We start from the raw sequence: 27,625 nt of genomic DNA on the forward strand, positions 1-27,625 counted from the left end.
GTGGCTACAAAACCACCAGAAGTTTCTACATTTACCCAGGATTCATTTACACCCCCATTGGATGAGAAGGGAAGTGGTTATTTCAAAAGTGATCAATGGCATCATGCAATATGAATCCTAAGATACTTTTCTTGTGTTTTAAGTCCTTTATTGGAGACCATATCACAGAAACAATAAAAGCTTTACAGCCCCACTCAACAGATGAAAAAAAAAAATGAGTACAGGACTTCAAAGATCCCACTTGCTGTCTTTGGGGATTCTAACCAAGGCTATCCAGAGACAGAGTAGATCAAGAAGAAAAAAGAAAAATTCTATTTCATACTACTGTTCAAAGAGGGCGTGCCATTAAAAGGATCACTAAATTTTCTGATAAACCATGAGACTGACAAGGAGGATCTGTTAAGACATGTTCAAATGTTATGTCAACATCAGAGGCTCAGACCGACCATTCCAGTAAAGTAGTACAGAGGGTTACCGCTTCCTGTTTACAGACAAGGAAAAACGAGAACAATTTAAAAATTCTTGTGTCACAATTGTGCTGAAAGAATTTACTAAGATAAGCAAATCTCTTGGAAGTAAGACAGCCTCAGAAATCCCCCGGTTACTCATTTTACTCCTCACAAGAGAATTTCAGGAAAGTTAAGCCAACCAAATCAACCACCCTCCTTTAACCGCACATCTATCGGTGTGCTTAGCACTGAACCTGAAAAAGAGGGAAAGAGCTTTGCAAAGCACGGGTCCTCATGAGGATGACAATCAAGCCTAAGAGAGTAATTCAGAAGGCAGTTAGGGATCCAAACCAGGCCACCATGATGTGCTGTGTGCACTGAGTGGCTGGGATGGTAAGCACTGCAGCAGTTCAGCTTGCCGTCCTCCCCGTTTTCTACAGCTCAACAGCCATCACTACTGATCATCTTATCAAACAGGTATGCATCACTAAGCTAGGCACATCATTTATTTCAGCAGGAGGAAAGAAGCAAAGCCCCCCTCCACTCCTAGCAACTGGATTCCTATCAACTCTTCTCCGTCTCTGTAAAACAGGAGAAAATCACAAAGTCGCATCCCAATGAAGGGTGTTGTCTTTCCTTTGTCAATTTCCTTCACAGTTTAAAGCATTATAATTCTCCGTCTAACATCTATAACTAACCTTTTAATAAAAAGTTTCCCATCAGAGACCTTACAGGTATTCTTATATATTGAGCGACATCCATTCTATCTTATCATTTGCTTCTCACTCTTTGATATCTGTAATTTCTTCCTTCATTTTCTCCCCTTCTTATCAATGAATTTGTATAATTTTATTATCTTGCATAGTGTTTTTCTAATCCTCTTAAGAAAATGAATTATTTGGTGAGGGAAGAAGAAAATGTAACAAAAAGAAAGATTTTGTATTTTTTAAAGGTTGAAAGAGGTTACATTTTGCATTTTATCATTTACAAAAACTGATTTCCACAAGTTGTCATTAGAAACTAGAGAGTATTTAAAAAAAAAAAAAACAAAGAATCAGGCATACTTTGCTTTGAATTTCCCTAAACGAAAATTCCTTGATCTATGAATGTTACCTGCCTATAACTTTCTTTTTTTTTTTTTTTATAACTTTCTAAAACAAGATTATAATCTATAATTATAATGCTCCAAAACATAACCATAAGAAAGGCTACCTGTTATATTCACTGCAATAAAGATTTTTGGTTGGTATGTGGACCAATCTATACGAACTCTAACCAAATCCATATTGCAGACACAGAGACTCTGACCTCTCTCCTCTAGTGAACAGCTAGACAGTGACCTAATTCCTGAAGGGGTTAGAAAAATCCACCTGATCCAATAAACTCTCCACTCACCTCAGCATAAAAATGCACTGACTTGCTATCAGCCAGCTGCAGCTGAGACGTCAGTTCCACTATCCTTGCCATGTAGTGATTTCTAATTAAGTCTTCCCGAGATTCCACATCTGGAGCCTAAACAGAGCACACATAACTCAATAAATAAATGCCAGTGGAATGAAGCAGTTCTGAGAGAGAGAGAGAGAGAGAGAGGAAAAAAAACAAAATTAATATCACTTTAGCAAAAAAAAAAAAAAGACATTTCCTACATTTTCCTTTGAAATTTGATGGGAAATCATAGTTTTCCCACCCCTCGGAGAAACTTCAGACAGGGCAGGTAAATATATATTGCAAATTTCTTTTATTCAGCACCCTGCCTATCTCACAATGAAGCTGAGGCTTCAAGAGAACAAAGCAGAAGTGAAGTCTTGGGACGCCCACCACCCATGGGGTCATGTCTCTCCACTCAGTTTTTATCTGCCACACACCTAATTTTCAAAATCTCAATCTGTCTGACTTCTATGTCCTCCTCTAACTGGAAGAGAACAGGTGAAAGGGGAGCATTTATTGGAACTCCTAAAAATCTGAACATTCTTTTTTCCCCCAAATTCTCTTAAAAAAGCTCTTATACTCTTAAACATACTAACAAATTAAACTATTTCTATAATGAACAATTTATGGCCCTTGTCCCAGACTAGATTTCTACTAGTCACTCTAGCAATAACACACCACTCAGTTTAGTTTAAAAATATATGCAGAAGTTCAAGGTTACCTAAAGTATAAGGCTAATAAGGAAATCAAAGAATTTACTTGAACTATATTTACCAGTTTACCATACTGACTGGAAAGCTGAGTGACTTCAGTGTTCTTTTAATGGTTATTTGTGAGCCTGTAATATCTGTAATATTTCAAAATCTTGTAATATTTCAAAACTAAAATGTGCAAACCTATCTGACAAGCCAAATCTGACCTGGGTTCAGTCACTTGAGGGCTGAAAAGAACTACCAAGCCCACTGATGGTCAAGGCCCTGAAAAGCCCTGCTTTGCCAGCTGGCCCACTGGGAGGGTAACGGCTCGCAGCCTCCTGCCACATGCCAGAGAGCTTGTCAAACTGCCAAGTCAAGTCATTCAAGGAGGCAATTACAGACAGGCTGTAATTTATCGGTGACAGTTAAAACTGACCCAGAGAGAAAAGCAACATGGATCCACATTTGCTAGAATTGTCAGAAACGCAATTAGATGAAGCTGACTTTTGGCGGATTTTGTTAACAAACATGTGGCAAGATGTTTACTAACAAACAACATGATGTTAAGCACACATTACCTTACTGTCAGACGTCCTGGTTAAAATCCCAATCTAGAACATAAGGGAAAAAAGCTTTAGAACAGACTGCTTACACTTCAAACGCAATAGCTTAAACACTTGTAATGTTTTTCTCTTCTCAGTTCACACTGTTTCAAAGCACACTTGTGGGAATTCCCTGGCAGTCCAGTGATTAGGACTCAGAGCTTTCACTGCTGTGGGCCTGGGGTTCAATCCCTGGTTGGGGAACTAAGATCCCACAGGCTACATGGCATGGCCAAAAAAGTAAAATAAAAAAATAAAATAAGCAACATTAAAAAAAAATAAAACAAAACAACAACAGCAACAAAAAACCAAGCACACTAGCAGTGGAGTTCTAGACGATTACCCTCAAATCAATCATCTTTCAACACAAAGAAGCTGGACCTACAGATAAGTAACCACAGTCATCATTTCTGTCATGAGGCAGGAATGGATAGTGACCATCACTATTTCCTCTATCAGAATGCTGTTAGCCATTTTCACTGAAACCCAACAAACTGTCTGGGAAGAGAGAGAGGAAGAACAGTTTTTAACTCCTCTTGTCATTGCTACGCTTATTTCCAAAGCAGCGGCCAAAGAGACCTAAAGACAGTTTCATGGTGACCATAATAACTAAACATTCCAAACGCAAAACACAAATAGCAAACTCTCTGGCTGAAAGGTCAAAAGGATAAAGAAGAAATACCATTATGACATTAATAAGTATTAACTTCAGATTTAAGCTAATGAAAAAGTATATGTATTACAGACATACTGAAGTGCCGCCAGGTTTTTTAAAGCTTCCTTTTGTGGATTCAGAGTTCAAAAACAGATAGTAGTCATGGTTCTTGAATTCATTTTATTGTTCAAAGTGGAAGGGCAAGTGCTTGGGCTCAGTAAGTTAAGGAAACTATTGGAAACTCAGTTTTGATGGATTCTGTTAATCAGAGATGACAGCCAACAAACAGTTTTCATGGATTCTAAATAATATCCTCAAGAGTACTACTCTGAACTGTGAGCAGTATATGAATGTTATGCCCACCTAGCTGTAAAAGGAACTTTTTTATAAGACCTTTATTAATAGAGGAGCCATAACTTTCTACACACTAAAGCAGGAATAGCAATTAGTCTTTCAGTGAAAAACCGTTTACAGTAACACACTCATCATTTTAATTTTATACATTCAAACATGAGTACATTTGGCAAAATAAATCACAAGCATGGGATCTACCCCTTATCCCCTTTACTCCTCGGTTATGGTTTGAGAATGTAGTACAGCAAACAGTCCTGAAAAGGAATGGAATCGTATAACTTCAAGAAAAAGTTGCAAAATTTATAATTTCAACATTTTCTCATATGCCACTGATGAGAGTTTAAACTAATACAGTCCTTTGAGAAAATAATTTGGCAGTAGAGATCAAGGAACTTAAAAACATTCATGCCTTTTGACCCAATAACTCTAACCCTGAGAATATACCCCAAAGAAATCATCTGGAGGCAGAAAGAATCTTATGCATAAAAATGAGATGTTATTTAAAATAATAAAAATTATAACCAATGTCATAGGTAAACTTAGGTATATTCTATATAGAATACTATGGAATCAATAACTAAGTTTACATAGAGTTTCTAATAACAGGATAAATGTTTGTTTATTAATGTTATGCTAAAAGATTTTAAATTTTATATAGTATAATGTCAACCAAGTATGAAATTTTGTAGAAAAAAATGTTAACAGCGGTTGTTGGGTATTCAGGAAAATGTCAACTTTTTTTCTTCTTTTACTCTTCTGTATTTTAAAATTATCTACAACGTACGTTTATTGTTTTTATACTTGAAATATATATATTTTAAAATTCTGTGAATTTAAGCAGTGCTATTTTTTTTTTTTTTTTTGCGGTACACGGGCCTCTCACTGTTGTGGTCTCTCCCGTTGCAGAGCACAGGCTCCGGACACGCAGCTTCAGCGGCCATGGCTCACAGGCCTAGCCGCTCCACAGCATGCAGGATCTTTCCGGACCGGGGCACGAACCCGTGTCGCCTGCATCAGCAGGCAGGCTCTCAACCACTGTGCCACCAGGGAAGCCCTAAGCAGTGCATTTTAATTTCAGCAAAAAAAAAATGAAAACTTGTAGTTTTCTGTGCTTTTTCTTTCTTGAGGTTACTGTTATCTTTTTTATTGGCTGCATTGTGTCTTCTTTGCTGTGCATGGGCTTTCTCTAGTTGCGGTGAGCGGAGCTACTCTTCATTGTGGTGGCTTCTCTTGTTGCAGAGCACGGGCTCTAGGTACGCGGGCCTCAGTAGTTGTGGCTCGAGGGCTCTAGAGCGCAGGCTCAGTAGTTGTGGTGCACGGACTTAGCTGCTCCATGGCGTGTGGGATCTTCCCGGACCAGGGATCGAACCTGTGACCCCTGCATTGTCAGGCAGATTCTGTGTGTGTGTGTGTGTGTGTGTGTGTGTGTGTGTGTGTGTGTGTGTGTTTGTGTGTTTGTTTGCGGTACACGGGCCTCTCACTGTTGTGGCCTCTCCCGCTGCGGAGCACAGGCTCCGGACGCGCAGGCTCAGCGGCCACGGCTCACGGGCCCAGCCGCTCCGCAGCATGTGGGATCTTCCCAGACCGGGGCACGAACCCGTGTCCCCTGCATTGGCAGGCGGGCTCTCAACCACTGCGCCACCAGGGAAGCCCGGCAGGCAGATTCTTAACCACTGCGCCACCAGAGAAGTCCCTATCTTTTATTACAATAATTAACAGGGGGCTGAATGTTCAAATTACAGTCCTAGATATGTTAATTAAACATAATAAACAGTTAACTTTTGCAATGCTATAGGGTTAGAAATAAGAAGTTTCTATCTGATGTAACTTTTTCAGCCCCAAAGTGCTTGAACCAAAGGAACCTTCTGGGGACTTTTGAGTTTCCTTTGTTAGTCAATTAACTTTAAAATGGGCATAGACTTTGTTCCAACACCCAAGAGGACGACAACAGAAGGAGACACACACACTCAGTTCACTTAACTTCACTTAAGGCAGGATGGGAGGTTGCGGGGGCGGTGGGGTGATAAAAAGAGGCTGAAAAGGAAACATCAGGGAAGGCAAAAAAAAAAAAAAGCCTCCCTTTTTCTCTCTATTGTCTCCAGGTTATTTTCGGCAGGAATCTGCCACGTGCAGGAGAGAAAGTGAATTATGTGGGGAGACCCTTCTCTCAGCCTGAAATACTCTTCTCCTGCCTTGGTCTCCTGCTCATTTATGAAACACACCCATGTTACCTCCTTTGGGATGCCCTCCCCAAGCCCTCCAGGCGACTTCTCTGTCATCTCCCAGCACTCTGGACAGATGTCTATCCAGGCTCTCATTCCATTAGACTGAAAGCAACCAAGGGACGGGAATAGATTCACCATATAGACTAGACTGTGAAAAATGCAAGGAGGCCAACCAGGTCTTGGTTCTCTGATCCTGACTGTCAAAGACAATGCCCAAAACTGGGGTTCATGGAAAATGTGGCAACTCAACTGTACCTTAATGATGGGAAGAGTTTTGAATTCAAGAAAGTTGAGAAGTTGGAAGGCAAAGTATTTGAGTATGTAGGTGACAGGAGTTATGAATAAATAGGCATCCAGGCAAAAGAAACAGCTTGAACAATACAGGGAAGCAAAAACACAAAAAACATTATCAGGAAAGAAAGCTCGGTTTGAGTTTGTACAGGGAAATGCTGAAGAAACGTAGTTTGGAATAGGTGTTCACAGACCTTGAATGCCAAACTAATGAGTAGACTATATCCTATAGATAACAGGGAGCCACTAAAAGTCTAGAAGCAATAGAGTGCATAATCAGTAACATACTCTAGGAAAATTACTCTTCTAGCACCTTATGAAGTGGGTGGGAGGAAAGAGATCCTTAACAGATGCAGACAGAAATAGCACACACATGCTAACCAGACAGACAACTTAAAGTTATAGCAACTTCCAAACTCACCAAACCCAAATAAAGTCATCATCACTCACAGACCAATAGTGTTTGGTACTAAAGGTTTCCCATGTCCCTGGAAATCTTTCTCACTTGCATATGTAAGAATAGTGTGCTCTCCTTTGAAAATGTTCAAATAAAAAGACAGTCCTCAACTTTCAGCAACTGACATTAATGACTCAAATACACCAGTGTTGCCAACTTCCAGTACTTCAGAAAGGCAAGCCATAAACAAATACGTTTGTCCGCTGATCTATTTTCTGACACCCATCAGAGCAAAAGGCCATGTTGATTAAAAGGACAGGGTGTGGACCTAGATGTTCTGGGTTTGAACCCTAGATCCATCACTTACCAAGTGTGTGACTTCAGATGAGTTACTCTACCTCTCTGTCCACCAGTTTCCTCATCTATAAAATGAAGATATGATAGTACCTGCAATCTCATAGGATCTGTGTGAGGACTGACTGAGTTAACACACTGAAAAGTCCTTAGAACCGTGGCTGGCATATGATTACTGCAATTACTATCACTGTCATCAGTGCCCTCCCTGGTCTGCTCCCATAGTTACTCCCGGCCAGCACCAATTACTGTTAGTGCAAATGGGAGAAAACGGAAGGAGCAGATGCAGGGAAGCAGGGAGAGAAGACAGGAGAAAGAAGAAATCAGACCCAATGGAGAACAGTCTGACCTGATCAATAAACAGACTCTGAAGGGAAGTCCAAAGATGAGTGCTGGCAGTGTTGCACTTCCCCAGATGGTACCCGAACTGATGTCAGAATTCTGCTCTGTTTGTTAAATGTTCTTCTAGGCAGTCACCTTCCCCTATCAGAGGCAATGTGCAACACCTGTGGCTGAGACTCAGCCTTGCCATCAGGGGTCACATAGGATCATCCAGTGAGCACAGCAGCCATTCAAATCACTGCTCTGAGAAGTCTGCTTTATGTTTTTTACTTTTCTAAAACATTTTCATTCTTTTTTCCTCCCCTACATTTTATTATGAAAATTTTCAAACATATAGAAAAGTTGGAGAAAAAAGTATAATAATCATATGTAGCCACCATCTACATTCAGTAATTAACAATTTGCTCATTTGCTTAATTTATCTGTGTATGTATATATTTCCTGAACAATCTGAGAGTAAGTTGCAGATATGATGATACCTTACCCTGAGTACTTTAGCATTTATCTCCAAAAAATAAAGGTATTCTCCTAAATAATCAAAGTATCATTATCACACCTAAGAAAACTAATAATAATCCACGTTTCTCACACTGTTGATGTGCAGTGAGGTCTGTATACATCTTGAAAACAGAAGTTAATTTGTATATATTACTATCAGGTATGCTCTGAATCAGATGCAAGGGAGATGTGAGAAGGACCATAACTTGCTGTTCAAAAGCATCAGTGAGCTACAGGGGTAGCCTTAGGACAGGGCTGTCAAAAAGTGCCATGGCTCTCCTTAAATTTCTCAAAAAATGCTAACGAAAATATATTTAATGAGATCATTCTAATTTTGAGGGTTTTTTTCCCTTCCCTTCCTGATTTCTCATTTTCTAGATTTTCTAATTTTTTTTAACAGTGGGCAGAAAAATATAATCAGAAAACTTTTCTCAATGTAACTGAATTTTATAATTCCAACAGAGATGTTTCTTCACCTTCTAAATCACTGCAATTAAATATAAGCAAGAAATATAAAGTTGCAAAATAACTTGTCAGTATACTGTCTTATGAAGTTTAGCTAACCTGATGGGTTTCTATATTATACGTATGTCATAAAGCTTTATACTACCTAGGAATACACCACGTAATTGGTTAAAAATGGTATTTGTCATCATTTCTATAAAAAGTTAGGCAGTTAGTCCTTTGTCAGAAACATAACCCCCATATCACCAATGTTGCAGTGGAGAAACAGAATCATCTTAAATCTGACTTACTATATCTTCTCCAGCACCACAGCCCTTACCGTGGGGAAGTCTCACATGTAAAATCAAAGAGAATTTAATAAGGTTGCTTTTTTGAAGGGGGCATCCTGCTTACCAATCTGCTTTTTCTAGAGCACATGGATTATTCCTGTTATCAAGTGACATGTACTTTAGATGGTTAACACTGAACACTAAGATGGATCCCCACCAATTACCATTTAAAAAAAGAAGACACTTACCAAACTAGTGCTGTGAACGGGCACCGGCACAGCCTTGGCAGACGCATCTTCCTGGCCCGCAGCGGTCACCACGGCGGCCCCTTCCTGGGCTACCCCAACCGCCTGCCCACTACTTGTGCTCTTCAGTTTATCTGCAGTTCGCTGGTTTTCTTTCTCCAGCTTGATTTTAGCTAACTGTGCTTCCAACATCCAATGTTCTTTTTCCTGCTCCAGTTTAGAAATCTTCTCCAAACTCTGCTGAACCTTGAAAGCAACAGAGAGTTCTGCACCTTAGAGGATGATGCAGACAAAACTTACCAGCCAAAAAAAAATACTTTATGGAATGTAGACCAAAACTACTTCACAGGTGTGAAAACAAAAAAGCTTGATCCTGGAATAGGGAACGTTTTATTAAACAGGATACAAAAAGCACAACCATAAATTGAGAAATTGAACTAGAATGAAATTTTTTAAATCTCTATTTATCACAAGGTATAATAGAGAGAGTAAACAGGAAAGCCACAAAGTGGTAGATGCATGTATCCAACAGTGGACTAATACCCATAACATATATAAAGAACTTCTATAAATCAATGATAAAAAGACAGTCAACCCAATAGAGAAACAGGAGAAAAGAAGACTTGAATAGGCACCTGAACGTTACTATAAACATAAAAAAGAAGGTATCCAATGTCACTATTAACCAAGGAAAAGCAATTTAAAACCACCCAAATGAATAAAAACAAAACACACAAAAAAAACCACCCAAATGACTAAAATGAAAGACAGAAAATACAAAGATGGACATGTTTATGGAGCAACTGGAACTATCATATAGTGCTTGGGGGAGTGGAATTTGGGACAAACACTTTGAAAACTGTTTGGCAGGATCTTTGAAAATTGAACTTGTATCCTATGACTTAGCAATTCTACTTCTAAGTATACACCCAAGAGAAAAACATGTATGTTTATCAAAAGACAAGTATAAGAATGCCCATAGCAGCCCTACCATGGTCAAACACTTGAAAACTACCCAAATAGTCATAAGCTGTAAGAATGGATAAATAAATTATGTATTTTCACACGACAGAATACTCAACAGGAATGAAAATGGACCAATTACAACTACACATAACATGGATGACTATTATAAATATAATGTTGAACAAAAGAAGCCAGATCTGAAAGAGATGCTACATAATTCTCATTTAATATGAAGTTCGGTATCAGGCAACAGAACAAAGAATGCAGGATAATGGTTACCTCTGGGGAAAGAGGAGAGTAGTAACTGGAAAGGGGCATGAGGAAAGTTTCTGAGGTCCTGGCAATCTTTTTTTTACAGGTATATACCTTACATAAAGAAATATTCTTTTTAAAAAATTTTATCTAGCTACCAGTTACATTAATGTGTTTACTTATGAAAATTCACTGAAATATATTAATAATTTATATACTTTTCTTTAAGTATGTTATGCTTCAATAAGAAGCTTAAAAAAAGCTAATTTTCAAGGCAAATGAAAGCTTGAGAATTAAATAAAAATAAAAACAATCTTAGAGTGAATTCCAAATGCTTTACCAACTATCATCGTTGAACAATTACCACGTACCACTGTTCATGATATTTTCCTGCCAGTATCCTACTGAAGCCTCCTAACAGTCCTACAATTCTCACGTCTCAAAGAGGAGAACTTGAAGTCCCAGCAGCTCGACCACCTGCAAAGCTAACAAACAGAGCCAGGATGTGGGACCTCATGTGTCTGGCTCACAAGTCTGATTCTTTTCACCCGATCACACTGCCTCTCATTGGCTCAATTAATCCTTATGGGACCCTGAAAGGTAGGTATTATCCTCGCTTTAGAGAGGCAGGATGTGAGACCCGGAGTGCTTATCAGACTAGCCTGCAGCTGGTCAATGGCAGAGTGAGAAAAGCAATAGCTCTGAAGTCAGACCATTCTGCTACTTACTAGCTACTATGGATAAAAGCTGTTTAATTTCTTTGAGCCTTACTTTCCTCACATAAAATAAGAAGGAAATCTAAAATAAATTTTTAAGATACTCCACATTTCACTCTTTGTCTCAGGAATTTTGTTTTTTAGGAATTATTATGTGGATTAAATTTTTAGCTTCAACATCCTATTGAATTAATGTTGAAAAGATAAGTGATATGTGTCCAATGAAAATAAGGTCGGCATAGGCAAAATACTGTCTCAGATAAATTTGTGCTCTCTTTAAAATAAATTTTTCCAAAACTAAAGCAAGCCAGGTGTTAAAGTAAATAAATCTCTGGCGAATGCTAAACTGGGGTCAGTTTGTACCAACTTCTGAAAAAAATAATACCACCTACCTCCACCTGCCACCCAAATTCAACTGATCAATTGAGCACTGGAAATTTTTCATTCCTGTCCATTTAGGAAATAAAAATAACTCACTGAGTCTCTAGCCACACCCCCCTTTTTTGCCTTATTATTTCAGACATTTAAATCTAGTACCTAAATAATTAATCAGCATGGCCAGAGTGTGCTGATATTACTTTATTGGCAATCATAACACCAATTGAATCAGGATGACTTATTTAGAGTATCAACAAATGGTTTTCAATGAATTACGCTTATGGTGCTTTTTAGCATGTGTTAATTAATTTTACATGTTTACTTACATAGCCTTTTAAATTGCTCTATGTGTACGAAAACCTTTTATAGGGGATTTTATATTCATGCTCTTTAACAAGTACCATGATTTTCCCGATGCCATACCTGTTGTGCAAGGCCTTCTCGACTTTCAGTAGAGCTGAGAAGGACCCGGCGGTTTGCCAGTGCTTCTTCATAAGGCACAGATTCCAAGAGGGGCTATGGAAAAAGCATCATAAGAAATAAAGAAAAAGGTCGCATCATTTCCCTGATCTTACAAATAAGAATGCTAAATGAGGTTTGATAATAAAATTCAGATGTATGTCCACATAGACTAGTTCCTTTAATACACATAAAAAAAGAACTTTAAAAAAAAAAGAAAAGAAAAAGAATGAAGGGGAACATGTCATACCGGTTATAAGCGACACTATCTAAAACCATAAGACTTGCACCAAAATAGACAGATGAAGGAATGGCACAGAAAATCTAGAAACAGACAAAAGCACGTACAAAAATGTATTATGTGACAAATGTTGCATTTTTAAGTCAATGCAGAAAGGATAAGTCATGCAAGGACAATCAGTTAATAATTTAGAAAAATAACTATTTAGACCCCAATTTCATACCTATATCAGAATAAATAAATTCAAGATGGGCTGAAGATTTCAATCTAAAAAGTTTAGACCACAAAAATACTGGAAGAAAATATAGGTGAACTGGCTTTCCAAGAGTCACCTGAGAATCACCACCATAAAGAAAAAGCCTGGTTTGATGATATAAAAATTAAAACTTCTAAATTTTGAAAAATTATTACAGCAAACTGAGGAAAATTATTTCCGACATAAACAAAGGACTAAAATCCTTAACATAGAGCTCCTTCAACCCCAATTAGGAACATTTATTTAAAAACAGGTAAACAACTTGAACAGGAAATTGAAATAATATAAACAGTAAATTTATAAAGGATGTTCTATTTCAATAACAAGCAAAGAAATGAAAATTAGAACAATAACACAGAACTTCTTGTTTCTAAGATTGACAAATTAAATTTACGGGTTAAATTTATACTTCTATTGCTGGTAAACTATAAAAAGGTAACCTTTGAAACATTCACAGACTTTGAATGAGCAATTCCATTTTTAGGAATTAATCATAAAGATATAATTAAAACAATTAGGTAGCCTTATACGTTTCTAGGAGTGTACAACCACTCTTACGGGTAATCTGGCAGTAAATATTAAAACTTAAAACCACATTACCCAGAACATTCCACCTCTCAGTAATCCACACATATGCCCAAGGAGGCATTCACAACGCTATCCATTGCAGTATAATTCTAACAGTGAAAAACTGGAATTAACCTAAATGCCCACCAAAAAGAGACTACCTAAATGAACCACGGAATACCTATATCATAGATTTCAATGCTGTGTTTAAAATGAATAAAGTAGCCATCATATCTATTGATACAGACAGGTCTCTAAAACACATTTTAAATGAAAAAAGGAAGCTACACAATGAAACATGCATTTTAGTTAAAAAAAATTAGAAAAGTCTTTATATTCTTCATATTTTGCATATAGTTCAAAGTTTACAGAGATGAGTACAAATGCTCCAAAAGAGTCTGGAAGGTTACACACCAAACTGATAACTATAGTTACCTCTGGAGAGGAACTGGAATTAGGGATTGTAATTTACCTATAATGTTCTCATGTAATATAAGAATGTATTTATGCATTGTGTAACTAAAAGTTAGAAAGAAATAAAGAGAGAAAGGTAAATACACAAAGTTGCATGTGCAAGAATATCCCCTGTAGTATTGCATATAACAGTGAAAAATAGGAAGCAACCTAAAAATCCACTAGCAATGGATGGCTTAATTAAATTATCACACATTTATAGAACGAAATACTATAGATGAAATACTAGATGCATTAAAATGATAGCAATTTATACTTATAGATATATATTTCTGTTATATAAAGATATCCACAATGCATTAAAGAGGAAAAAAACAGATTCTAAAACAGTCTATGTATCCAGATACATTGCTTTTTATAATGTGTGTGTGCGTGCATGCATGTATACACATTAAAATTTTATGGTTAAGAGGAGCTACCTTTGGGTTGTGGGATTTTCTTCTTCATGTACTGCTGTTTCTTCTGATTTCTTTTTGCAATGATCATGTATTCTTATTATATTGAGAAGAAAATTATAAATGTATTTCAATTTTTTAAATTTCTACAAGTTTAAGATTTTCTCAAGTTTGACACTTAATGGCTGCCTGGCTGTCTCACCCTAAACACTCTACCAGCCACTGGAAACGTTAAGTCTAATACAGCCTAGGAAATGAGATTCAGGTCTCTGTCCCATCCTCCTCTCCAAAGACCCCCGCCCACCTCGCAACACCCACCAACCACCTGTCCCTCAAAATTGTATAAAACCTAAACAATATGAACTGTGGGAAAACTTCTGCCATTCTCTGGAATTTTTCCAGATTTTCCCTCTGATTTAAATGTTAACAGCAGCTCACAAACCTTTCTCAAAGCCTTCATATAGGCAGCAGCTTTTTTCTTGTATTGCAGCATGCATTCAGCTGAGAGAGGACTGATGAATCCACTCGCTGTCTTAGGCCCGTAGCTCAGGGAAGCAACGAAGTAGTCCACGTTGTTGCTGAAGAAAGATGCAATCTAAACCAAGTGTGACAAGAAGATAAATTTTCTTTTCCAATAATATATCTAAAATATATATCTAATAGTTTTCAGATCAAAGTTAAGGATACTCAGAATGGAAATGAATTTCAACACATGCTCAAAAGCCCACATTTATTTGAAAAGAATACATAGGGAATGATTTATAACACACACAATACAGTATAAATTTTGAGACCAGACTTGTGACATGTCTTAATCTAGACAAATTCTACTATTTCTAAAAACCAAGGCTGATTCTGATTTATTCTGTAGACAATGTTTATGAGCTGTTTACCTTACTAAGTCTGCCCCTGCTCTCAAAATATATACGTTTGGGTTTATACATTCCGTTTGCATTTTAACTTTGAATGTTTCATATTCCAACACAAGACATGACACAAGCATATTGAATATATGATCTCTACTTAAATTTCATTCTGTAAATCTCAATCTGTGCATTACAAAAATAACAGGAAAGAAAAAGACTGAAAATTCAGCAGACCCTTGTCATTTACAGATTTAACATTTGCTTAATCTATGTAAGCAACAACAAAGATCCATGACTGTAATTTTGCTGAGCCATGATTCTGAATCTACAGTGCTATATGAAATGGTGATATAAATAAAAATGTCTAAGAAAGTTATTAGCCAGAAAAATTAAAGTCTTCAATACATTAAAGAGTATTCTATTTCAATAAATAAGAAAAACTAACTTGTGAAACAAGAGTACTTTACCTTGGCAAAAACTGTTCAAAAAGTAAGCAATCACTCACTAATGGTCTAAAAGATTATCTTTTTCATTAATATTTTACTGTGTCAAACGAAATTCAATGTTAGATAGTATTCAAGAAAATGAAAACTCTAAAAATCTTGAGCTGTATATTCCCCGTGTATGACACAGATAGTACAGTGTTTGCATTTTAGTCGTGGTAGTATACGGTGAGGTTTAACTTTCTTTCCTCTCTCTAATATTTCTACATTTCCCAAATGTTCTTTAACATGCATATGTTATACTGTCCTAGTGGGTTTTTTAAAAATTACAAATGATAAAATTTAGTTTAATCAAATCACATTAGCTAAGTATTAAGCTGCCACCAACTAATACTTAGTTCAGATACTTACTTTAGCTAAAAACCATTTATGAAAATTTCAGAGTGAAGATCAAGTACCTTTCCTTGAGACAACTCTTAAGGTTTCAGGCAAAGCAAATGTAAAATAAGCTATGAAGTATATAGGTATTTAATATTCCAGAGTTCTCCTTAAAAAGTGACAAATGCAGAGACTCTTGTAAAATGTCAACATTCTCTTTTTCCAGAAATTGTTCACAATTGAATCAAAGTCAGAATCATCCTCAGAAAGTTTCCAGAATGCCTGTGGGTGAAAGCACTAAAGAGGAGGCAGTGGGGATGGTCTTCTGGCTAAGGAATCCTGTAGGCACTCACCTGCGAGCTGACAGATCCGAAAGGCAGCACCTTTTAATTACAGCCCCAAACTTAGCAGACTGTCAGGAAGACTGGCCTGACTTTGGGAAAGGTGACACTGAATACCTACCATAACCTATGATCATTTCTGATTAACTTAAAACACTTGAAAAAAGTGTGCTCCTACTAAGGTCAACCTGTCAGAAAAATAAAGGTATATAACACAGATAGAGATTAGCACTTTCTTGAGAAATTATGTTGAGTCTGCTGAAATAAATGGGCTAAGATAGTCCTGAATACAGTACTTTTGGTTTTATATGTATGGGTAGTTCTCAGAGAAATCTTAGTCACTAAAGGCTTTGATGACAGCCACATGAACATGTGCTCTTAGAATGTGACCTGCTGAAACCAGCTATCCAAGACAGAACAATTTTTAAAGAAACTGCGCTCTGGTCAGTTTATAATAACAATTAAGTACTTCCTAATCCAAATGATCATTATCTGATATTAAGAATTCAATGAGAATACACATGTTGAAGTCATCTTAAAAGCACTTATTAGGGTACAAAAACCACAGAAGTAGCATTATCACAAGTGTTGCCAAAAAACAAACAAAAAACTTGGAGGGGAAAAAACAAAATATTAACAAAGGTCTTATAATTCTTTTTCTTTTTCTATATCCCAATTTCTGTATAGCAGACCTTTAATACACACAAGGATCTATAGTGAGACCACCTGGAATCTTTCAATCATCAAATATCTCATTAAAATGTCAGAAGTGCCTGACCCACTTCCTCATCACAAACGTTTAACAGTAACTACCATATTGTTTCAAATATTAGGTAGGAAGGAGGAAAAGGGAGACAACTTTGTTTTACAAAAAAGCCTGGTAATCAAAAATCTTTACACAGATCAATTTTCCTACTAGGCCACTCAAAAGAAAAAAAAAGGGAGCATATTTAAGAGTTAATTTAATGTCAATATAAACCAGAGAAAAATTACCTTTCCTGCTCCATTTGTCAATGCCACTACTGATGACAGGATGCAATCATTAGTTGTTATGAGCTTCTGTGTTGCTGTTGGAAGTTCATGCTCTATTGTAGCCTTTTGACTATAATGTTTGGAAATATCTATAAACCCAATCAAATGAAAACTCATTACTATCTATATACAAGTTTTATACAGATAACCAGCCTGTTAACTTCTTATATCTACTCTTACAAATTTACAAGACAAATCTGACAAAAAATGGTCCCAAATATGAGGATTGTGCTGAATATCAATTAGGTCTCAAGCTTACATGGAAAGAATAGAGAGTAGTGAGGGTCTCTTAACACCATCCTGGTGTCTCGATTACGGCCCCTAGCAAGTGGGTCTCATTCTCCTTCATTTGAGTGTTAGCCCTCATTCTAGCGCCGGGTAAAGGACCCTGAGCAATATTTACCAGTTAAAAACCTTGTTTTGATAGTCCAGCAGGCACAAATGAGAGTGTACATTGTGCTTATACAAACAAACCATGAGGCTGGAAAAGAACAGCCAACACAGGCACAATGTCCCACAATCCTTACTGGATCTTAGCTGGTTTGCCAGTACATACTTTAACAATAAGAAAGGTCTGCATGGCCAAATAAGGATTGGATACTCTAGCACCTGGCTTCCCATTCTATTGACTCTAGTACAAGAAAGCTATAACAAAGGCCTGTGGTTATGGAAGCATAGAAGGGAGGCTTAGATATAAATGTGTTGACAGAAACAGCAGTAGGTGAAACTCGCCAAACAGCTAAGCTTGGGGTTTTCTGGGTCTCTGAGAAATAAAGTAATTTCATCCTGGAAATAAGGGAAAATGGGAGAATTACCAAGACAGCATTGATTTACAAGGAAGGGCAATTATATTTTTAAATAAAAAGGTACAGCCTCCTTTGAATATTTTACAGTACTTCAGTTACAACAGCATTAATCATCATTACCAACAAAGCAAAAAATAAATCACAAAACATGGAAACTAACTTTTATAGCAGGTGTGTATACAAAGAATTTCATTTATTCAGAATCAAGAAATTTAGTTGATTTTAGACTATAGATAATTAAAAGGGAATAAGACTATTCAAAAAGAAAGGGTATCTGAGATTTAACCTAGTATGATAATGATTTTTAACAAAATTACTGTTTTATGAATAAGATTACTTTTACTGAAATTTAAAACTAGGAAATTGCATTACTTATATATATTGTGTTATATACACATATATATAAACTTTTACATAAACTTTTAATTTAAGATAGTCTTAGATTTATAGAAAAACTACAGAGAGTTTCTGGATACGCTTAGCCAGTTTTCACTATTGTTAACACCCTACACTACTATGGTAGTTGTCACAGTGAAGGAACCAACTAATTGGTAATTACTGTTATGTTTAATATTTCTTAAAAATAAATGATTATCCTCTATATATTCATAAGATATCCAAGTGAATGAAAATTCAATTAGAACACTGAACATTTTTTTGTATACTGAACTTGCTAGCCCCTAGAGTAGACATTTTCTTTCTATACACCACAGAAAGTTTTATTCAATATTTTACTGTCTGTATACAATGCTATAATACAACTGGGTTGGTAGGCAATCTTGGTTGATTGGTGTAGGTGATTGAAATACTTATAAAAGATGTACAATACTAAGAATCCTCCCATGGCATCTAGTGGATCAGAGCTACTGTAGTTTGACTATAATAATTCTCCCAATCCAACTGTTTACTCTTTATCGAGTCCAAATATTTTCATTATTTAGGGTGTTCCTCGACATTAAAGTTTAACTCCAAAAGGTACAAGGAAATCATGTGACCTAGACAACAGTTTTATTTTCTTTTATGTTTCCTATGAGTCTACCTGCTTTAGACTTGAGACCAAAGATCAAACAATTCTCACTTAGAATGCCACTTGTTAAAAGATTAATTCACTTCCATTTTAATTCCTTGTAGGATACACATTTTTATACATCTTTCTTTTTATACTAAGACCAGCCTGCCTTCTTTTTTTTTATAACTTTATTTATTTGTTTATTTAATTTATTTTTGGCTGCGTTGGGTCTTCGTTGCTGCACGCGGGCTTTTTCTAGTTGCGGCGAGCGGGGCCTACTCTTCGTTGCAGTGCGCGGGCTTCTCCTTGCGGTGGCTTCTCTTGTTGCAGAGCACAGGCGCTAGGGCGCACGGGCTTCAGTAGTTGTGGCTCGCGGGCTCTAGAGCACAAGCTCAGTAGTTGTGGCGCACAGGCTTAGTTGCTCCACGGCATGTGGGATCTTCCCAGACCAGGGCTCGAACCTGTGTCTCCTGCATTGGCAGGCGGATTCTTAACCACTGTGCCACCAGGGAAACCCCAGCCTGCCTTCTTGATTGCCTGCCTTCCTTCCTTCTTTCCAACTTGGACCAAGCAATTAAGGGCAAAGCATCAAGGGAAAAGATTTGAAATAAAAGTTCTCTTAAAAACAAAGTATATTCTGGTAATGCAAGTTAATGCTCACTCTGAGTTTTCATGAGAGATACACAACAGTCTTCCAACTGCATAAGAAGACAGATTTGAACTGTAAAACTAGCAACAAGAGGCCATAATCTGCTTGCCAACCATCCTTCATGTTTCCCAGTCTTCTCTCTTTATATTATGTTCACTTTCAAGGACAGAAACAAGCAGAGGCACAAAAGGGGCTAAGGGAGCCTCTGATCCTCCTCTGATAATCTCCACCAGCTCATAGCAAATAATAATAGTAACATTCTTTGATTTGGACCACTTGGCATCCTATGTCATATATGAACAAAAGCATTTTTAGAAAACTCAGAAGTACATTATTATTTATAGAAATATAAATAAAATCAAGATTTTTTGAAATGTAAATGAAGCTTTAAGATCCTCAATGGACAGCTACCCTCCACTGCTCTAGCCTCTCTTTTATCAAAATTCTAGAGAAAACACTAGCAGGAACAAATAGTAACATTAGCATAGGAAAACTTAGGAAACAAAACCAAAAAACGTGTAGCCACAGAGCTACTTGTGGTTTCAATGGCCTAGTTCTACGTTACGTAAAGTTCTGGAATAGAGGACTATGGTTAAGTCTGAGCTCCCCAAACCAAAAACTGCACAGGAAAAAGGTACCAGTCCCTTGGGTTTTCTATGGACCAGACTAGGTTCTGCAGGGCTCAGGCTGCCTCTTGTCACCTGCCACCAAGACTGTCTATGCAAGCTGTGATTCCTGCAACCAGTGTTAGCTCCAGAAGTACAGTGACTTTTAAAGTTCCTTATAATTGAAGACAAGCCACAGGAAGGACCATTTTCCAGACTGAATGGTAAGGTAGTACTGGGTAATTCCACTGAAACTAAGAATGATTCCCAGTAACATAGGTTATTATGTGGTTATGTGCCAACCTATAGAAAGGCCCCAAATATAGCCATCTTATACATGCCATCCAACAAAGTTTTAAGTTTTTAAAAAGTATTTTCTGTGAAACCAGCAACTGGTCACTAACTGCACACTAAACACCTCAGTGAAAAATCCAGGCACCTGGGCTATTTCCAATAGTCCTTAATAATTGCTCCTGCCCTCCTCTCCTCCCCCTACTCCAACAGTCTTCAAACGGAAAAGAACAGAGGAAAAAAACCTAGAAGCCATGCAGAAATATAGATTAAAAAATCAGGACTCAGAATCACATGCTAGGAAGCAAATGAAATGACCGTCAACAAGCATATTCTTAGAAGCACATAGCAACTAAAAACTGACCAAAGCTTGAAGACAGACCTTCATTCCTTAAGGCTCTCCTGAACAAAACAGGACTTATAATGGGTACTCTAAACACAGAAACACACAGGAGGCTACAGAGAAAACCAGTGCATTCTTTCTGGGATCTTTAAACCTTCATTTCCTCAGTTCCTTCATGTTTGGGCTCTAACAAGTGCAGTATTTTGCTAAATGCCTCTGAATAGCATGTCTGGCTTGATAAAATTCATACACCTGCCTTAAGTCAGTGTAATGTATTTTTGGCTAAAGTTCCGGGCACAAGGGTTTCTCTTCAGCACTTTGTTTACCTTCAGGAAAGAAGCAGATGGGAAAAGCAGAAGGCAGTAAGCTGTGCACTTCAACGTTAAGCCAAATGCTACTAAACCTTTATGTGGGGTCTATTAGCCTTGGCAGTATTTGTTTAAATCTCATTCAGGCAGATCTGGGAAAATGGGACAAAGCTTATTTATGTTCTTTTCCAAGCCTCACCTTTCATGACATCATGAAATCCATGCAGAGCAGCACCAACATTTGTTAAGACAGAACTGTAGTTTGTCCGAAGGAGTCCATCTGGCTCCGTACCTAGGAAACCAAGATCACAAACCTAAGCATTTTCCCAGAAGAATTCACCTAAAAAACTGACAGCCCACCATCTCCCCTCTGCTTTTGGGAAGAGAGAGAGTGAAAACTGATTGTGATATGTTGAAAATAATGGCTCTTAAAATCATTGTAGACACATTCAGATAGAATGGTGATAATTACAGGGATCTAAACTGATTTGCATCCCCCATGTCCACAGATATTAATGGTTACAAGAATCAAAATTAAATTGCTAAGCAGGATTACGTCTTTCATGATTCTTTTTGAAATGAGAGCCTTTGTGAATTTCACCTTGTTACTACAGAACACATTTCTCATTTTGTGCTTTCCCTACATATTATTGTTTGCTGAACATAACTAAAAACACTATTATTCAAACATCACAGTTCAAATTCTGGCATGACAGCATAAGCAAGCTCCACATATCCACTCACCAGCACAACTGGTGAAAATGATTTAAAAATAACCACTTTAAACTCTGGCAATTATCCTAAGGGCATACAGCAAGTAAAGAAACATTTAATCAAGAAAGTCTCTATTAACTCGGTAACAATAGCAAGAATCTGTGCTATGTGAACCAAAACCCACTCCGTCCCCTTACCAGTCAGTGAGCTAGAAACCCCAGTCCAGAGGGTGCAGCCAAGAACACAAGGCTCCCTCTCCCCTGACTCAGCTGGAGGGCTGCATTTCTTATCTCGCTCTCAGCTGCCTGCTGCTGAGGCTAAGTTCTAGGTAAATATGACTCAGAGGTGGGGGGGTTCTCTTCTTTTACCCAGCCCTGACTTGTGGGATGGAGGCTCTACGTGGGCATGGAGCAGCTGAGAATCTGTGGCCCTGATCATCCTGGCCCCAGCTCATTAACAGGAGTTCCATGCTGAAAGAGGCAAGCTGAGGAGACCAGCAGCTGCTGCCCTACCCTCTCCATGGAGTAATGCAGGTGTGTCACTCTGAGAGAAGTGCATCACTGTCATCATCCCCTGCACAGAACCACGGCTCAGAGATTTAACCCAAGGGAGAAACAGTTCTTAAAACAGAAAGCTCTGAATCTCTTCCCAAAGGAATTGACTTAATTCACAACAGACTGTGGAGAAGAAGTTCAAGCCTAGGGATGCTCTCAAAAATAATGGCATTTGTGCTGAAGGTAATTCGGAGGATTCACTGGAGATATAAGGTAGACTGACACCTAGACACACAATAGAACAGTTAGACTTAATTGATATCTACAGGACACTACATAAAAAAAAAAAATAGAATACACATTCTTTTTCCAAGGGCACATGGGACGTTCTCTAGAATAGACCACAGACTAAGACCCAAAACAAGCCTCAACAAACTTAAAAGGACAAAAATTATTTCAAGCACCTTTTCTGACCACAAGGGCATGAAACAAGAAATCAACCACAGAAAGATAAACGAGAAAAAAATAGTTATACAGTGACTAAACAACATGCTACTAAAAAACCAACAGGTCAACAATGAAGTCAAAGAGGAAATTAAAAAATACCTTGAGACAAACGACAATGAAAACACAACCATACAAAACCTATGGGATGCAGCAAAAGCAATCCTAAGAGGGAAGTTCATAGTGATACAGGCCTATCTCAAATAAACCTAAACTACCATCTGAAACAATCAGAAAAAGAACAAACAAAATCTAAAGTCAGCAGAAGGAAGGAAATAATAAAGATCAGAGAGTAAATAAATAGAGATTTTAAAAACAACAGAAAAAAATCAATAAAACCAAGAGGTGTTTTTTTGAAAGGATAAACAAAATCAACAAACCACTGACCAGGCTCACCAAGAAGAAAATAGAGAGGGCCCAAATAAACAAAATAAGAAATGAAAGAGGAGAAATAACAACTAATACTGCAGAAATATAAAAAAATCTTAAGAAATTATTATGAACAGTTATATGCCAAAAAAAATTAACAACCTAGAAGAAATGGACAAGTTTCTAGAAACATACGGACTGCCAAAAAGGAATCAAGAAGGAACAGATAATCTGAACAGACTGATCACTAGAAGTAAAATAGAATCTGTAATTTAAAAAAACCTCCCTGCAAACAAAAGTCCTGGACCCGACAGCTTCATTGGGGAATTCTACCAAACATACAAAGAAAAACTTACACCTATCCTTCTCAAACTCTTCCAAAAGACTGAAGAGGAAAGAACACTCTCAAAGTAATTCTATGAAGCCACTACCACACTGATACCAAAACCAGAAAAAGACACTACCAAAAAAGAAAATTACAGGCCAATATCTTTGATGAATATAGAAGCAAAGATTGTCAAAAAAGCTTAGCAAACCAAATCCAAGAACACATAAATAGGATCATACACCGTAATCAAGCTGGATTCATTCCAGGGTCACAAGGATGGTTCAACATATGCACATCAATCAATGCGATACACCACATGAACAAAAGAAAAGAAACACATGATCATATCAACAGATGCAGAAAACGCATTTGACAAAATTCAACATCCATTCATGATAAAAACTCCCACCAAAGTGTGTACAGAGGTAACAAATTTCAACATAATAAAAGTCATTTATGACAAACCCATAGCCAACATAATATTAAGTGATGAAAAGCTGAATTCTGGAACAAGGCAAGGATGCCCACTTTCATCACTTCTATTCAACATAGTATTGCAAGTCCTAGCCACAGCAATCAGACAAAAAAAAGAAACAAAAATATCCAAATTGGAAGGGAAGAGGTAAAATTGTCATTATGTGCAGATGACATAATACTCTATACAGAAAACCCTAAAGACTCCACACAAAACTATTAGAACTCATAAATGAATTCAGTAAGGTAGCAGGATATAAGATTAATATAGAGAAATCTGTTACATTTCTTTACACTAACAATGAAACACCAGAAAGAGAAAGTAAAAAACAATTTTGTTTAAAATCATATCAAAAAAAAAACCTAGGAATAAGCCTAACCAAGGTGGTGAAAGACTTATACGCTGAGAACTATTAAACATTGATAAAGGAAATCAAAGATGATTCAAGAAAACGGAAAGTTACCTCATGCTCTTGGACTGGAAGAAATAATATTGTTAAAATGCCCAAACTAGCCAAAGAAATCTACAGATTTAATGCAATCCCTATCAAATTACCCATGACACTTTTCACAAAACTAGAATAATTCTGAAGTTTATATGGAACCACAAAATATCCAGAATTGCCAAAGTAATCCCGAGGAAAAAGAACAAAGCTAGAGGCATAACCCTTCCAGACTTCAGATAATACTACAAAGCTACCATAATCAAAACAGCATGGTACTGCACAAAAACAGACATATGAATCAATGGAACAGAATAGAGAGCCCAGAAATAAACCCACACACCTACAGCGCATTAATCTTCAACAAAGGAGGCAATAATATACAAAGGGGAAAAGACAGTCTTTTCAGCAAGTGGTATGGGAAAGCTGGACAGCCACATGTAAATCAATGAAGTTAGAACACTGCCTTACACCATACACAAAAATAAACTCAAAATGGCTTAAAGACTTAAATATAAGACATGACACCATAAAACTCCTAAAGGAGAACATAGGCAAAACACTCTTTGACATACATAGTAGCAATATTTTCTTAGATCAGTCTCCCAAGGCAAAAGAAATAAAAGCAAAAATAAACAAATGGGACCTAATCAAATTTATAAGCTTTTGAACAGGAAAGGAAACCATAAACAAAATGAAGACACCTACAGACTGGGAGAAAATATTTGCAAACGATGCAACCAACAAGGGCTTAATTTCCAAAATATACAAACTGCTCCTACAGCTCAATATCAAAAACACAAACAATCCAATCAGAAAAATGGGTAAAGGGAATTCCCCGGCAGCCCAGTGGTTAGGACTCTGTGCTTTCACTGCCTAGGGTGCGGATTCAACCCACTGATGGGGGAACTAAGATCCCGCAAACCGCATGGCACGGCCAAAAACAAATGGGTAGAAGACCAAAACAGACATTTCTCCAAAGAAGACACACAGATGGCCAACATGCACATGAAAAGATGTTAGAGAAATGAAAATCAAACCTACAATGAGCTATCACCTCACACTGGTCATAATGGTCATCATCAAAAAGTCTACAAATAGGGCTTCCCTGGTGGTGCAGTGGTTGAGAGTCTGCCTGCCGATGCAGGGGACACGGGTTGGTGCCCCAGTCCAGGAAGACCCCCACATGCCACGGAGCGTCTGGGCCTGTGAGCCATGGTTGCTGAGCCTGCATGTCCGGAGCCTGTGCTCCGCAACGGGAGAGGCCACAACAGTGAGAGGCCCGCATACCGCAAAAAAAAAAAAAAAAAAAAAACTTGTTCACAAATGTCTATAGCATCATTATTCACAATAGCCAAAAGGTGGAAACAACCCAAATGTCCATCAGCTGATAGGTAGATAAATAAAATGTGATATATCCATCCAATGGAATATTTCTGCAATAAAAAGGAATGAAATACCTATACATGCTACAACTTGGATGAATCTTGAAAATATTATGCCAAGTGAAAGAAAGCAGTCACAAAAGACCACAGATTATATGATTCCATTTATATGAAATGTTCAGAACAGGCAATTCTATAGACAGAAAGTAGATTAATGGTTGCTTGGTACTGGGCGGGGACAGAACAAGGGAATAAGAGGGTGATAGCTAAAGTATACAGGGTTTCTTCTTAAGGTGATGAAAATATTCTAAAACTGACTGTAGTGTTGATGCACATGTCTGTGACTATAGTAAAAACTACTGAACAGTACACTTTAAATGGGTAAATTGTATGGCATGTAAATTATATCACATTTAAGCTGTTACGAAAAACAAATAATCAAATCACTACTATAAAAATCATGGTTTTCTTACAAACATCATTTAAACTGAGGTCCATTCAATGGCCTGAAAATACTTTTTTCAAATTAAAACAGCATTTTTTTCCCCAAGACTTTCAACCTTTACATTTTGGGGCTTTGTTATGATACAGTTCCTCTAAAAATAGCATTTTTACTATTAACCTTCCCCTATGCTACCTGTTGGAAAGTTGCTACGAATTCTTATGCTTTGCCCCTCTCCATTTAAAAAAGAGGAAGGAGAGAAAGAGATTTAATTAATTTTTTTTTTTTTCGGTACGCGGGCCTCTCACTGTTGTGGCCTCTCCCGTTGCGGAGCACAGGCTCCAGACGCACAGGCTCAGCGGCCATGGCTCACGGGCCCAGCCGCTCCGTGGCATGTGGGATCTTCCCGGACCGGGGCACGAACCCGTGTCCCCTGCATCGGCAGGCGGACTCTCAACCACTGCGCCACCAGGGAAGCCCAAGAGATTTAATATTTAATGTATGTCTTCGATGCCTGATATTGTACATTCTTAATTTAACTTAATCACATTTACCTCCGTTTTATAAGTGGGAAAACAGAAGCAGAGAAGTGATTTGCCCAAGACCCTAAATGTATAAAGAGCTGGAGGGTTTGAATTCAAGTTTTTCTGACCCTCTTCTCACTTCAACACGCCAAACCACCTCCCTTCTCAAGCTTCTTGTACTCTAATTTCTTCAAGTTGAACCATGAGTAACAAACATGCTTACTTGGCAAGGCGAGAAGACCAATGTAAGTCTGCAGCTTCTCAAACACAGCTGTCATCTTTTTCATGTCCTGGGACAGCTCTAGATTCCTGGCTCGTAATGCAGATGTGCAAAGGGAAGCTTCACATTCTTCTTCTAAACTAAGAATGGGCAGATTTTATAAAAGTGAGCATCCTGAACGATTTTCAACTAGCTATAAGAAACTATCTAAATTCTCAAACATCTATACCCAAAGAGAGAATTACCAAAAAAGGAATTTGATCTCATTTACAAGGTTCCATTTTTTATACCATAATACATACACCTGCTTGCTGCAAACGCCAATGCAGCAAAAGACGACTAAATGGAAGAAAAAATAAAGGGAGGTGCCCATTATCTTTCCATCCTGAGAGCAGCAAAAACATGCTTCCCTTAAAAATATTTTCAGGGAAAAAAAAAAAAAAATATTTTCAGGAGAAAAATATTTCATAGACTGAATTCCTAAAGAGAATTAATTACACAGGAACTAGGAGAGAAAATCATTGAGAAACCTTTTTCAGTGTATGTAGGTTCAAAAGTCAAACAGATTAGAAAAAACAATCTATAGGCTCAATACAAAAATAAATGCTTAACATTCATAAAATACATTTTACCATTTTCAATTTTAAATGGTGCTTTGGAAAACTTAATTATAAGGTTAAAAAA

At 37.4% G+C, this 27,625-nt stretch overlaps 1 protein-coding gene across 3 annotated transcripts in view; it reads right to left on the bottom strand.

Moving 5' to 3' along the window:
• Positions 1-27,625, bottom strand: part of PPP1R21 (protein phosphatase 1 regulatory subunit 21) — a 56,365-nt gene that overhangs the window by 4,448 nt on the left and 24,292 nt on the right. The window contains exons 12-19 of one of the 3 annotated variants that reach the window (XM_065890931.1): positions 26,945-27,081; positions 21,244-21,336; positions 16,995-17,122; positions 14,416-14,568; positions 12,005-12,097; positions 9,273-9,515; positions 3,151-3,183; positions 1,845-1,961 (exon numbers count right to left, since the gene is read on the bottom strand). In XM_065890931.1, coding sequence (XP_065747003.1) covers positions 1,845-1,961; positions 3,151-3,183; positions 9,273-9,515; positions 12,005-12,097; positions 14,416-14,568; positions 16,995-17,122; positions 21,244-21,336; positions 26,945-27,081 — 997 coding nt within the window. The remainder of the gene's footprint in view (positions 1-1,844; positions 1,962-3,150; positions 3,184-9,272; positions 9,516-12,004; positions 12,098-14,415; positions 14,569-16,994; positions 17,123-21,243; positions 21,337-26,944; positions 27,082-27,625) is intronic. The other 2 variants (XM_065890933.1, XM_065890934.1) reach the window with 2 other exon arrangements.

Source organism: Phocoena phocoena, chromosome 14 (assembly GCF_963924675.1).
Source record: "Phocoena phocoena chromosome 14, mPhoPho1.1, whole genome shotgun sequence".
Classification (NCBI taxonomy): Eukaryota; Metazoa; Chordata; class Mammalia; order Artiodactyla; family Phocoenidae; genus Phocoena; species Phocoena phocoena.